Source organism: Stigmatopora nigra, chromosome 23 (assembly GCF_051989575.1).
Source record: "Stigmatopora nigra isolate UIUO_SnigA chromosome 23, RoL_Snig_1.1, whole genome shotgun sequence".
Lineage (NCBI taxonomy): Eukaryota > Metazoa > Chordata > Actinopteri > Syngnathiformes > Syngnathidae > Stigmatopora > Stigmatopora nigra.
In genome coordinates, this window is record NC_135530.1 from 7,011,227 (window position 1) to 7,023,973 (window position 12,747).

Consider the following 12,747-nt stretch of genomic DNA (forward strand, 5'->3'; position numbering starts at 1 on the left):
ATTAACATCTTTGCCTGGGATATAACATCCATTTTTAAGTATATCGTAAGTGAAATTCATTTCAGTTCAATTTAAAGTTTATGTTATGATACGTTGTGCCACAAAAGTGTAGCAGACCGAGTGTGTCAAATCTCTCTCTTTCACCGTTAGCCGATACCATACACTAATGTACACAATAATGTCACATTTTATTGCAGATCATAACCACTAGTTAGGTATTTGTTACTTAGGTGGTGATTTCGAACAATTCAAAACATGTTTTTCCTTTGAAATATCCTAAAAAAAAATTTTGGGGGCCGACAAATGCGGCTTATGTAGGAGTAAATAGGGTACCGTATTTTCACGACTATAGGGCGCACCCTCAATGAATGACACATTTAATTTTTTTCCATATATAAAGCACATTGGATTATAAGGTGCCCTGTCTATTTTGGAGAATATTTAAGACTTATGTGCGCCTTATATATGTGAAAATACGATATATATATATTATTTTTTCTCTTAAAGACAACATTTTTATTTTTTTCCATATGTAAAGCACACTGGATTATAAGGCGCCCTGTCTATTTTGGAGAAAATTTAAGACTTTTAAGTGTGCCTTATAGTCGTGAAAATACATTATTTATACTCATTTTTTTCTTAGAGGGGTGACCCTACTTATGGTTTTTCATTTAATATAATTTTGAGAGCTGGTTTCAACAGTAAATTCTCTGTCATGTTGTCAAACATCTGGCGACCAAACGTCCGGGCGACCAAACGTACTGGGCGACCAAACTTCCGGGCGACCAAACGTCCGGGTGACCAAACGTCCGGGCGACCAAACGTCCGGGCGACCAAACGTCCGGGCGACCAAACGTCCGGGCGACCGAACGTCCGGGCGACCAAACGTCCGGGCGACCGAACGTCCGGGCGACCGAACGTCCGGGCGACCGAACGTCCGGGCGACCGAACGTCCGGGCGACCGAACGTCCGGGCGACCAAACGTCCGGGCCACCAAACGTCCAGGCCACCAAACGTCCGGGCGACCAAACGTCCGGGCCACCAAATGTCCGGGCGACCAAACGTCCGGGTGACCAAACGTCCCGGCCACCAAACGTCTAAAGTGCGCCTTATAGTTGTAAAAAAACAGTTGTTATTTTAAATAGGAAAAATTGATTTGAGATACAAGTGAATTGACATAGCAGCTAAGTTTTGGAACGCATGAAGCTCGTATCTCAAGGTATTACTGGATTCTAATTCGTCATACGCAGCTGGGTATGATGACAATTAGGCTTTTTGTCAAGTCAATGATGACGACAATGTCTAAGTCTAATTTTATTTATATTTTTTACTCCTTTTCCTTTAATGGAGACTGTCTTTTTTTGGATTCCAGGGGGAGGATAAAACATCTGGATGTGGTGACGCTGCTCCGGAGAATCCAACCTCCACTCGGCTTTGGCAAACTTTGTCCTCACCGGGTCGCCTGCAAGGTGAGCTAGCAGCACCACCACCAGCACTTGGGTTCTGGCGAGATAGACGCATGGGCGCCAACTTTTATCACGGCGTTTGTGTTCATAGCGTCTGGTATCCATGAACATGCCCCTGAACAGTGACGGGACCGTCATGTTCAACGCCACGCTGTTTGCGCTGGTCAGAACGGCGCTGAGGATCAAGACGGAAGGTGAAGTGTGCTCTCCAATCAAAGCATGGCAGCCCTTTCACCTCCTCATTTTTTAACCCCACATGTCCACCTTTAGGCAACTTGGAGCAGGCCAACGAGGAACTCAGGGCAATCGTCAAGAAGATCTGGAAGAGAACCAGCATGAAACTTTTGGATCAAGTGGTGCCTCCCGCCGGTGGTGCGTATTCCGGGTGATCGGACGTTTGGTCGCCGGTCTTTTGGTCGCTAGTCTTTTGGTCCCTTTTAGTCGCCGGTCAAATGGTGACAGAGAGTTTACTGTTGAAGCACGCTCTCAAAATTATAATCATGAGAGAGAGTTTAATATGTAAGAGAGTTTAATATCTAAATACTGTTTAATATCTAAGTACTGTTTAATATCTAACTACTGTTTAATATCTATGTACTGCTTAATATCCAAGTACTGTTTAATATCTAAGTACTGCTTAATATCTAAGTACTGTTGAAACCAGCTCTCAAAATTATATTCATGAGAGAGTTTAATATCTAAGAGAGAGATAGTTTAATATCTAAGCACTGTTTAATATCTATGAGAGACAGTTTAATATCGAAGTATTGTTTAATATCTAAGTACTGTTGAAACCAGCTCTCAAAATTATATTCATGAGAGAAAGTTTAATATCTAAGAGAGAGAGTTTAATATCTAACTAACTACTGTTTAATATTTATGTACTGCTTAATATTTAAGTACTGTTTAATATCTAAGTACTCTTGAAACCAGCTCTCAATATTATATTCATGAGATAGTTTAATATCTAAGAGAGAGAGTTTAATATCTAAGTACTGTTTAATATCTCAGTACTGTTTAATATCTAAGTACTGTGTAATATCTAAGAGAGAGAGAGTTTAATATCTAAGTACTGTTGAAAACAGTAAATATTTAGATATTAAACTCTCATGAATATAATTTTGAGAGCTGGTTTCAACAGTACTTAGATATTAAACTGTACTTAGATGTTCAAACTGTACGTAGATATTAAACAGTACTTAGATGTTCAAACTGTACTCAGATATTAAACAGTACTTAGATATTAAACTCTCTCTCTTAGATATGAAACACTCTCTCATGAATATAATTTTGAGAGCTCCCTTCAAAAGTAAACTCTGTCCCCATTTGACTGACGGCCAAAAGACCGGCGACCAAACGTCCGGTCAGGGTATTCCGCGATGGTCTGCCAAGTCAAAATGTCTTAACTCGCTGGGTTTCCCCCTCAGACGACGAGGTGACAGTTGGAAAGTTCTACGCCACCTTCCTCATTCAGGAGTATTTCCGCAAGTTCAAGAAGAGGAAAGAACAAGGGCTGGTGGCCAAAGTGCCCCCCAAAACCGCCCTCTCTCTGCAGGTAACCACACTACCATCAGACTTCATTTCCGCGTCAACGAGCCATCATTTTCACCCGCGTTTAGGCCGGTCTTCGGACGTTGCACGACATCGGTCCTGAGATTAGACGAGCCATTTCTGGAGACTTGACGGTGGAGGAGGAACTGGACAAGGACCCCAAGGAACCCATGTCGGCTGCCTCGGAGGACGACATCTTCAGGGTAAAGCTCGCACTTTGCTATCCCTTTTATGCGCATATAAACCATACCATCGATTCACTCATCTTTTTTTTTGGTCCGACAACTGCGGCTTATATGCGAGTAAATATGGTAGTTTTAATCCCATACCTGTCAACCTTTGCCGATAACTGCCCTTATAAATGATTATGATTCCCCGTACAACCCCCCCAAAAAAACCTTACAAACACCGCACGACGCATGTTTACTCGCGGTAACTCGTTTCTTACCAGGTGGCTCCTCCATGCTTGCTTCCATGATATTTACTTTATGTATATCTACGCATGTCATCCTTTATCGATATTGCCGTACGCACCGCTAAAAAAAAAAAAATTACGATTGAGGATAATTTTTGCTGGTATACCGTGACAATAGTAACGAATCGATGACAGTAGCGTCGTTGGCTACCAGCCTACGAGACTATCTGGATTTTAGCCAAAATGGTCTTGTTGAGACTGGGTTTCATAAATATTGGCAATTTTTTTATTACTGTATTTTCATGACTATAAAGCGCACTCAAAAGTCTTAAATTTTCTCCAAAATAGACAGTGCGTCTTATAATCCAGTGTGCCTTATATATGGAAAAAACAGAAAACCAAAAACGAAATACCACCACTGTGGGATATTAAAAAAAACACAAACACCTGAAATGAAACAATACTGCTAAATATGCAGATGCCATCTAAGTTTACAACATCTTCCCTCATATAGCTCCTCCCCCACTGCAAGATTTTATACAAAAAAAATCCAAAACATCAACAATGGCTGGCTCTTACCGTATTTTCACGACTATAAGGCGCACTTTAAAAGTCTTAAATTTTCTCCAAAATAGACAGTGCGCCTTATAATACAGTGCACCTTATAATACAGTGCCTCTTATATATGGAAAAAATGTCATTCATTGAGGATGCGCCTTATAATGCGGTGCGCCTTATAGTCGTGAAAATACGGTACTTTTTTTCCCCGTACCAAAGTCGATGTACGGCGTACATGATTAGAAATGGTAAAAAAACGTATAAAATACGTATAAAACGTACAAGTTGACAGGTATGTAATCCTTAGCTCTGCTATGACCCATCCCTAAAACCCAGCCGTGTTTTTTCCATCCTCGGCCAGTCATGGTCAAGCCGAGCGCGCCTTTTTAACATGCCTTCTTCCTCTGTAGCGCTCCGGCGGTTTGTTCGGCAACCACGTCAACTACTACGGCCAGAGCGATGGCCGCGCCTCCTTCCCGCAGTCGTTCACCAGCCAACGTCCGTTACACCTCAGCCAGAAGGGCTCGCCGTGCGAAGGCGACAGTCCGTCCCACGAGAAGCTGGTGGACTCGGCTACCTTCACGCCGTCCTCGTACTCCTCGTCGGGTTCCAACGCCAACATCAACAATGCCAACAACACCAGTGTGGCTGGCGTGGCCCCGCCAGGCTGCCGCCGCTTCCCCGTCCCGTCCGTCAGCACGGTGGACGGCCGTGCGGGACAGCCGCTTACGCCTGTCCTGCTCCCCAGATCGGCTTGGTGCTTCCCACCCAGGTGAGGTGTACTGGAAGCACAAAAATGGTGTTTTTGACCCAAACTTTGCACTCCTCTCTCCTCTTTTTTTTTTTTCTTTCTTGGGCCTTACGGCAAGCAGGACGTGTTTTTTTGACAACCTCATTCGGTACGTGGCCAAGGCGCAGTGCGTGTTTGCCGAAGTTCGCTCCGAGAGGTTCTCATCCGTGACCGGATGTTTGGTCGCCGTTTTTTTGGGTCGCCGGTCAAATGGTGACAGAGAGTTAACTATCATGAGAGAGAGTTTAATATCTAAGAGAGACAGTTTAATATCTAAGAATTGTTTAATATCTAAGTACTGTTGAAACCAGCTCTCAAAATTATATTATCAAGAGAGAGTTTGACATCAAAGTACTTTTTAATATCTAAGCACTGTTGAAAACAGTAGATATTTAGATATTAAACTCTCATGAATATAATTTTGAGAGCTGGTTTCAACAGTACTTATATATTAAACCGTATTTAGATATTAAACAGTACTTAGATATTAAACAGTACTTAGATATTAAACAGTACTTAGATATTAAACAGTACTTAGATATTAAACAGTACTTAGATATTAAACAGTACTTAGATATTGAACAGTACTTAGATATTGAACAGTACTTAGATATTAAACAGTACTTAGATATTAAACAGTACTTAGATATTAAACAGTACTTAGATATTAAACAGTACTTGGGTATTAAACAGTACTTAGATATTAAACAGTACTTAGACATTAAACAGTACTTAGATATTAAACAGTACTTAGATATTAAACAGTACTTAGATAATAAACAGTACTTAGATATTAAACAGTACTCAGAAATTAAACAGTACTCAGAAATTAAACAGTACTCAGAAATTAAACTACTCAGAAATTAAACAGTACTTAGATATTAAACTCTCACTCTTAGATATTTAAACACTCTCTCTTAGATTTTAAACTCTCTCTCATGAATATAATTTTGAGAGCTGGTTTCAACAGTCAACTCTCTGTCACCATGAGACCGGCGACCAAAAGACCGCCGACCAAAAGTCCGAGCACCTTCTCATCCGGCGAAAAAGCAATGATGAGAACCCGCTATAGCGCCGCTCCATGGCAGGGATCACCCACTCTGGTCCTCCGGGGCACCTTTTGGTCTATATTGATTTAAATTTGAATTGAATTGAATACTTTTATTTTCATTGTACAATCATAATGAGATTTAAAACTTTCACCACGTAGTTCACATATAACAACAACAGACAAATAAATAATCCACAAATAAGTACCATATTTCCTGGACTATAAGTCGCACCTGAGTATAAGCCGCGCCAGCTAATTACAATTAAGAAGGGAAAAAAGCTTGTTTTTTATAAATTACCGGCAATGTTGAAATTATCAACACAGGCCTAGAGCGCCCTCTTGCAGTTTAGTGTGAAAATAACATGTGAAATGTCAAGGTACCACTGTATAATACTTTTTGCACTTCTAAGGCACTGGGATTTGTAGAGGCTGGACATGGTGGGTAGGGGACAGTTGATGAAGATGGATAAAAACTGAATTGAACTTGCGTATAAATGTGAAATTACTTAATAAAAAAACAAATTATGAATATGAAATTACCTAGTAAAAATCCAAATTTTATTAAGTAAAAAAAAGTTAATAAATACAGTGTTCCCTCGCTACTTCGCGGTTCAGCCACCGCGGATTCAGAGCTTCGCGTTTTTTTGGGGGGGGGGAAAAAATATAAATATTACATTGAGACAACATATTTTACAGTTTTTTTTGTTATACCATGAATTTCACTATGTTTACCCGTATTCTATATGGTGTACTGTATACAGGGGGGTAAAAATAATAATAATAATAATTTTAAAAAATTAAAACAAAAATTAAATTAAAATTAAGCATTTTTGAAGGGGAATCCCTACTTGGCGGAAATTCACTTATCGCGGGTGGTCCCGGTCCCCATTAACCGCGATAACCGAGGGAACACTGTATAACCTTCCCAGCATACAATTAAAACTATTAAAAATTTGCAATCAAGTAATACTAAGTGACACATTCAATATTCTTTATTCTCTTCTGAAAATGCAGAGCACAAAACAGCGATTAGAAAAACGAGACATCAAGTTTAACACATCACCCCAAAAATAGAACAAAAATCTGATTCAAATTATAGTTATACATTTCAATTGAAAATATAGCAAATGTGATACCTTAATCTTGTATTTACGATGTTTTTAATCACAGTTGCATGGTAGTAGCAAAATAAGTACCGTATTTTCACGACTATAAGGCGCACTTAAAAGTCTTAAATTTTCTTCAAAATAGAGTGCGCCTTATAATCCAGTGTGCCTTATATAGGGAAAAAACAGAAAACCAAAAACGAAAAACCACCACTGTCGGATATTAAAAAACACAAACGCCTGAACTGAAACAATACTGTTAAATATGCAGATGCCATCTTAGTTTACAACATCTTCCATCATATAGCTCCTCCCCCACTGCAAGATTTTATACCAAAAAATCCAAAACATCAACAATGGCTGGCTCTAGAGGTGCCTGTGTAGTGAGTGCTTCATACCTGGAAGTCAATAGCAATTACCGTATTTTCACGACTATAAGGCGCACTTAAAAGTCTTAAATTTACTCCAAAATAGACAGTGCGCCTTATAATACAATGCGCCTTATAATACAGTGCGCCTTATAATACAGTGCGCCTTATAATACAGTGCTTCTTATAATACAGTGCGCCTTATAATACAGTGCGCCTTATAATACAGTGTGCCGTATTATACAGTGCGCCTTATAATACAGTGCGCCTTATATATGGAAAAAAATGTCATTCATTGAGGGTGCGGCTTATAATCGTGAAAATACGATAGATAAGCACAAAACTAAACGTTCAAAAATAAATTATTATAAATTAGAATTTTTTAAAAATGTTTTGTTTAATGAAGACTGTCTCAGGCTCACAAAGAATGCTAAGCTAACACCACAATTGGAAGAAAAATTAAAAAACTAAGTTGAATTGGATTTTGCCCCTGGAGGACGGGAGTTGGTGACCACCGCACTCTGCTATGCACTCTCGTGTCACTCCACTAGCAACGGAGCTGACTCGCTGCCGCTGATGGCCAGTTTGGTGGTGCTGCACCAAATCTTTCCCCATCTAAGGCTTGTTTTATGATTTGTCAATTCCGCTTCTGTGTTGGATTTGGTAAAACATCTCCACCGGTGGAATGAAAGGCCCTTCTCACCCAAAGCTTTTGTTCAGCGCCGGTAGTGTTGCGTGACTGGATGTTTGGTCGCCAGTCTTTTGGTCCCTTTTGGTTGCCAATCAAATGGTGACAGAGAGTTTACTGTTGAAACCAGCTCTCAAAATTATATTCATGTTAGAGATTTTAATATCTAAGAGAGAGTTTAATATCCAAGTACTGTTTAGTATCTAAGTACTGCTGAAAGCAGCTCTCAAAATTATATTTAATATCTAAATATATACTGTTTTCAACAGTACATAGATATTAAACAGTACTTAGATAATTAACTTTCTCTCATGAATCAACAGTAGATATTTCGATATTAAACTCTCTCTCATGAATATAATTTTGAGAGCTGGTTTCAACAGTACTTATATATTAAACAGTACTTAGATATTAAACAGTACTTGGATATCAAACAGTACTTAGATATCAAACAGTACTTAGATATTAAACAGTACTTAGATATTAAACAATACTTAGATATTAAACAGTACTTAGATATTAAACAGTACATAGATATTAAACAGTACATAGATATTAAACAGTACTTAGATATTAAACAGTACTTAGATATTAAACAGTACTTAGATATTAAACAGTACTTAGATATTAAACAGTACTTAGATATTAAACAATACTTAGATATTAAACAGTACTTAGATATTAAACAGTACATAGATATTAAACAGTACATAGATATTAAACAGTACTTAGATATTAAACAGTACTTAGATATTAAACAGTACTTAGATATAAAACCGTACTTAGATATTAAAATGTAATTAGATATTAAACTCTCTCTCATGAATATCATTTTGAGAGCTGGTTTTAACAGTAAACTCTGTCACCATTTGACCGACGACCAAACATCTGAGCACCGTAGTGTTGGGTGGCGGCTAACGGCGAAATCCTTAAGCTTGGCCCCTTCTTTTTTTGGGCTTTGCCTGCGCTTCTTGAGCTTATAAACAGAACGCGCCTATGCTCACCACCCGCTTTTGCGGTCCGACCCGCAGCTCCGACTCGAGCGACAGCCACCTGCCCATCATCCGTCGAGGCCAAGGCTCCACGGAGGAGACGTACGACGAGAGCTACACCGACGAGAGGGAGTTGGGCGAGGACGAGCGCTCGCTCTCGTCCGACATGTACGAGTAGCGTGGATGAAGTCGACGACCGCCACGGCCCCACCGGCTCGGTTCTCACGCCATTTTGTTTCCCTGCCGTCAGGCTGGTGTACCGTGACGACACTTGCAAGCAGTTGACTCCCATGGAGGAAGGAGAAGACGATGGGGAGACGACGGGAGGCGGAGACTGGCAGTCTCCCAAAAGAGTCTTCCTCTGTCCCACCTCTCTGGGTATGGCCTCGTCACGTTCCTTGCTCGCCGTTTGGTGCTCCCGTTGACCTTTGAATGGCGTGTGGTCAGGGCGGAGAGCGTCTTTCCATTTAGAGTGCCTAAGGAGGCAATCGAGGACAGACGTCTCGCAGAAAACGGCCGTGCCGCTACACCTGGTCCATCATCAGGTACGAATCGTCAACTCGGCTTTCAGACGCCTTCCAACCACCTCCATCTCAATTTCCTCCGCAAGGCGCTAGCGGTGGCCGGGTTGAGTCCGTTGATGAGGAGGAGCCACTCGCCTACCCTTTTCAGTCGACTGTGCGCCACGCCCCCCGGCAGTCCCAAGGGTACGACGCTCGGTCGCCAATGTCGCTGCCGAGCTGAGTGCTTTTCTCTCGCCGTAGGTCAAGGCAGGGACGCCTCGTACGCGCGGGTACCCTCGCTAAGGTTAGAGGGCTCCAACTCCCACGAAAAGCTCAACAGCAGTTTGCCATCGGTCAACTGCGGCTCCTGGTGAGACCCGTCGCACCTGCACGCCATAAACCCTGTGACCGGACGTTTGGTCGACGGGACGTTTGGTCGTCTGGATGTTTGGTCGCCTGGACGTTTGGTCGCCTGGACGTTTGGTCGCTCGGGTGAATATAATTTCGAGAGCTGGTTTCAACAGTAGATATTTAGATATTAAACCAGGGGTGGGCAAATTTTTAGGCCCGGGGGCCACATTGACTTTTTATAATATGACAGATGGGCTGGGTCAGCACAAGATACGATAAATATAAAAAAGTGCATCCGTTAACAGTACATATGAAACATAAACAGAAAAAAAGGACTCAAGTATTAACATACTCCACTCATCATTCAAGTCAAAAGTATTAAGTTCAAAGTCGAGTAAAACAGAATGTATTAAGAAATATTAAAATTTCATCTAAAAAAAAGATAGACGAGCTAGCGGGCCGGATGTGGCCCGTGGGCCGTAGTTTGCCCATGTCTGTATTAAACTTTTATGAATATAATTTTTAGAGCTGGTTTCAACAGTAAATTCTCTGTCATGCTGTCAAGCGTCTGGCGACCAAACGTGTGGGGAACCAAACATCCAGGCGACCAAACGTCCGGGCGACCAAGCGTCCGGGCGACCAAGCGTCCAGGCGACCAAACGTCCGGGCGACCAAGCGTCCGGGCGACCAAGCGTCCGGGCGACCAAGCGTTCGGGCGACTAAGCGTCCGGGCAGACCATACGTCCGGGCAGATCAAACGTCCGGGCAGAACAAACGTCCGAATACCCATAAACCCAAGTGTGTGTCTGCGCTCCGCAGGTACGGTGACAGTAACGGAAACGGTCGAGTGCCCGGTCCCAACCCCGGCTTCGGCGCACCCATGACCGATCGTCGAGCACGGCGGCCCGTGTCGCTGACGGTACCATCTCTGCTGGGTCGCGACTCCGCCTCGTCGTCTCACGGCAGCGCGGGAAGCCTGGTGGAGGCGGTAAGTGCGTCCCGGGGCGGGCTCCGGTGCTCCGTCCGGGATCCGACTCCGCTCCGTGGGCTTTCCAGGTTCTAATATCCGAAGGCCTGGGTCAGTTTGCGAGAGACCCCTCCTTTGTGGAGGCTACCAAGGCCGAGCTAGCCGACGCCTGCGACATGACCGTGGAAGAGATGGAGCACGCCGCCAGCGACATCCTCAACGGGAACGCCGCCGGTGCTCGGGAGCCCCGCGACGGCGACCTCACGCACTTCTGCAGGGACCCAAGGACGGACGAGGGCGGAGAAACCGGTGGAAGCCGAGGCTCCATCCACGGACCGTCTTCCGAAGAAGAGAGGCGGGAGCTGCTGGCGGGGGTGCGGGGACGAGAGAAGGACGAGGTAGAGGAGGATGAGGATGAAGGGCAGGAGGCGGAGGAGGAGGACGAGGAGGAAGGACGCCACAGGAGCCCCTTGGTAACGGGAGGAGCGCGGCAGAGGACCCGCGTGCCACCTGAGGACGAAGACATGGAGTGCGTGACCAGTTTGTAGGACCTGGGATTAGTCCCCGCCCCCTTTCACACACACACACACACAGAGAAGAAACGGCTTGGAAGGACAGCAGCCGCCACGCTTTGTACGTCTGAATGTTTATAGTAAACTATATCACACTATACTCTATATTATCAGAGTGTGCGCTTGTGTGCGTCCCACTGTCCCCCCCTCTTCGTAAAACACACCTTTGTGTGAGAGTGCGTGTCTCTAAAGTGCCTCACCGTTTTTCTCACGTCCTTAAAAGTTGGCGGGGACGCCGCACGCCAAGATGGAGCTCCTCCTCCTCCTCTTAGTCCTCGTTTTGCTCGAGGTGAAGCGCTGTATCGTCGCGGGGGGAAAAACGGGGTCACGGTGTCATGGCAGACGGATTCGACGTTAGGCTTTCTTTACACCAACGGGAAAGTAGAAATGCGGGCGGCCATTTTTTTCTTCTTCTTTTTGGCCTCCATACCTCGTCGTCCCCCCCTCCCTTTCTCTGCCATGTTTTTTTGGGAGGGGGCGAGGAGGAGTTAAAACAATACCACTCCAAAGCAGTCGGCCATTTTGGTTCTTTTTTTTTTTTTTTGGTTTGACCTCGATTCCTTTGCACAATCGGGGTGCTGTTTTTTTTTTTCCCTGACGTACTTTTAGGAGAATTTAAAGTGGACCCGAGAAAACCGTACGGGGCGCAGACTTTTATTTTGGGGGTCTAGGTTGGGGGGTGTGCGTGAAGAGGGGCTCTTTCTCTCGATCCGTATGCACCTTTTACAGATTGTATCTATTTATTTATTTATTTTTTCCCAGATGAGAGAAACGAGCGTTTTGACCTATTGTAGGTACTCTTCAAAAAAGGAAATGCTGATTTTTAAGCCTAGGACGTAATTTAAGGTAGCATTTTTTTGTGTGGGTGTTTGGGTGGGTATGTTTGTGGGTGTGTGGGTGTGGTAATGGGCCTTTTTGTGATAGGGTTACCACAGACAGGCATGCTTCCAAAGTTTCATTAGCTGCAAGGACGCAAATACGTGTTTTTCGTTATGAGTCATCACCAATTTTTTTGTGAATTTTTTTGTGGATTTTTTTTTTTTTTTTGTGGATTTTTTTTAAAATTATTTTTTGTGGATTTTTTGTGGATTTTTTTTAAAATTATTTTTTGTGGACTTTTTTTAAATTATTTTTTGTGGATTTTTTTTTAAATTATTTTTTGTGGTTTTTTTGGGGTGGATTTTTGGGTTTTTTTTTTTTGGTTGTTGTTATTTTTACTAAGTAACAGATAACAAAACTTGCCATTGCAACCATGACACACTGTTATCATTGATTATATACGTCATCGGAATTCTTAGGGCTGTGTTAAAAAAAGCTGCAAGAATTTTGAAGTAAGTTTGAAGCAGTTTTTAAATCTGAAATTGACATT

General features: G+C 42.8%; 1 protein-coding gene across 4 annotated transcripts in view; it reads left to right on the forward strand.

Annotated features, from left to right (window-relative positions):
- Positions 1-11,707, forward strand: part of cacna1c (calcium channel, voltage-dependent, L type, alpha 1C subunit) — a 134,411-nt gene extending 122,704 nt beyond the window's left edge. For 3 of the 4 annotated variants that reach the window (XM_077709892.1, XM_077709893.1, XM_077709895.1), the window contains 12 exons: positions 1,373-1,469; positions 1,558-1,660; positions 1,737-1,838; positions 2,894-3,021; positions 3,086-3,220; positions 4,401-4,762; positions 9,025-9,153; positions 9,236-9,363; positions 9,433-9,530; positions 9,596-9,858; positions 10,659-10,827; positions 10,896-11,707. In XM_077709892.1, coding sequence (XP_077566018.1) covers positions 1,373-1,469; positions 1,558-1,660; positions 1,737-1,838; positions 2,894-3,021; positions 3,086-3,220; positions 4,401-4,762; positions 9,025-9,153; positions 9,236-9,363; positions 9,433-9,530; positions 9,596-9,858; positions 10,659-10,827; positions 10,896-11,354 — 2,173 coding nt within the window. In that variant the 3' untranslated portion in view covers positions 11,355-11,707. Of the gene's footprint in view, positions 1-1,372; positions 1,470-1,557; positions 1,661-1,736; positions 1,839-2,893; positions 3,022-3,085; positions 3,221-4,400; positions 4,763-4,862; positions 4,890-9,024; positions 9,154-9,235; positions 9,364-9,432; positions 9,531-9,595; positions 9,859-10,658; positions 10,828-10,895 lie in introns of all 4 variants that reach the window. The other variant, XM_077709894.1, reaches the window with a different exon arrangement.
- Positions 11,708-12,747: the final 1,040 nt, after the last annotated feature.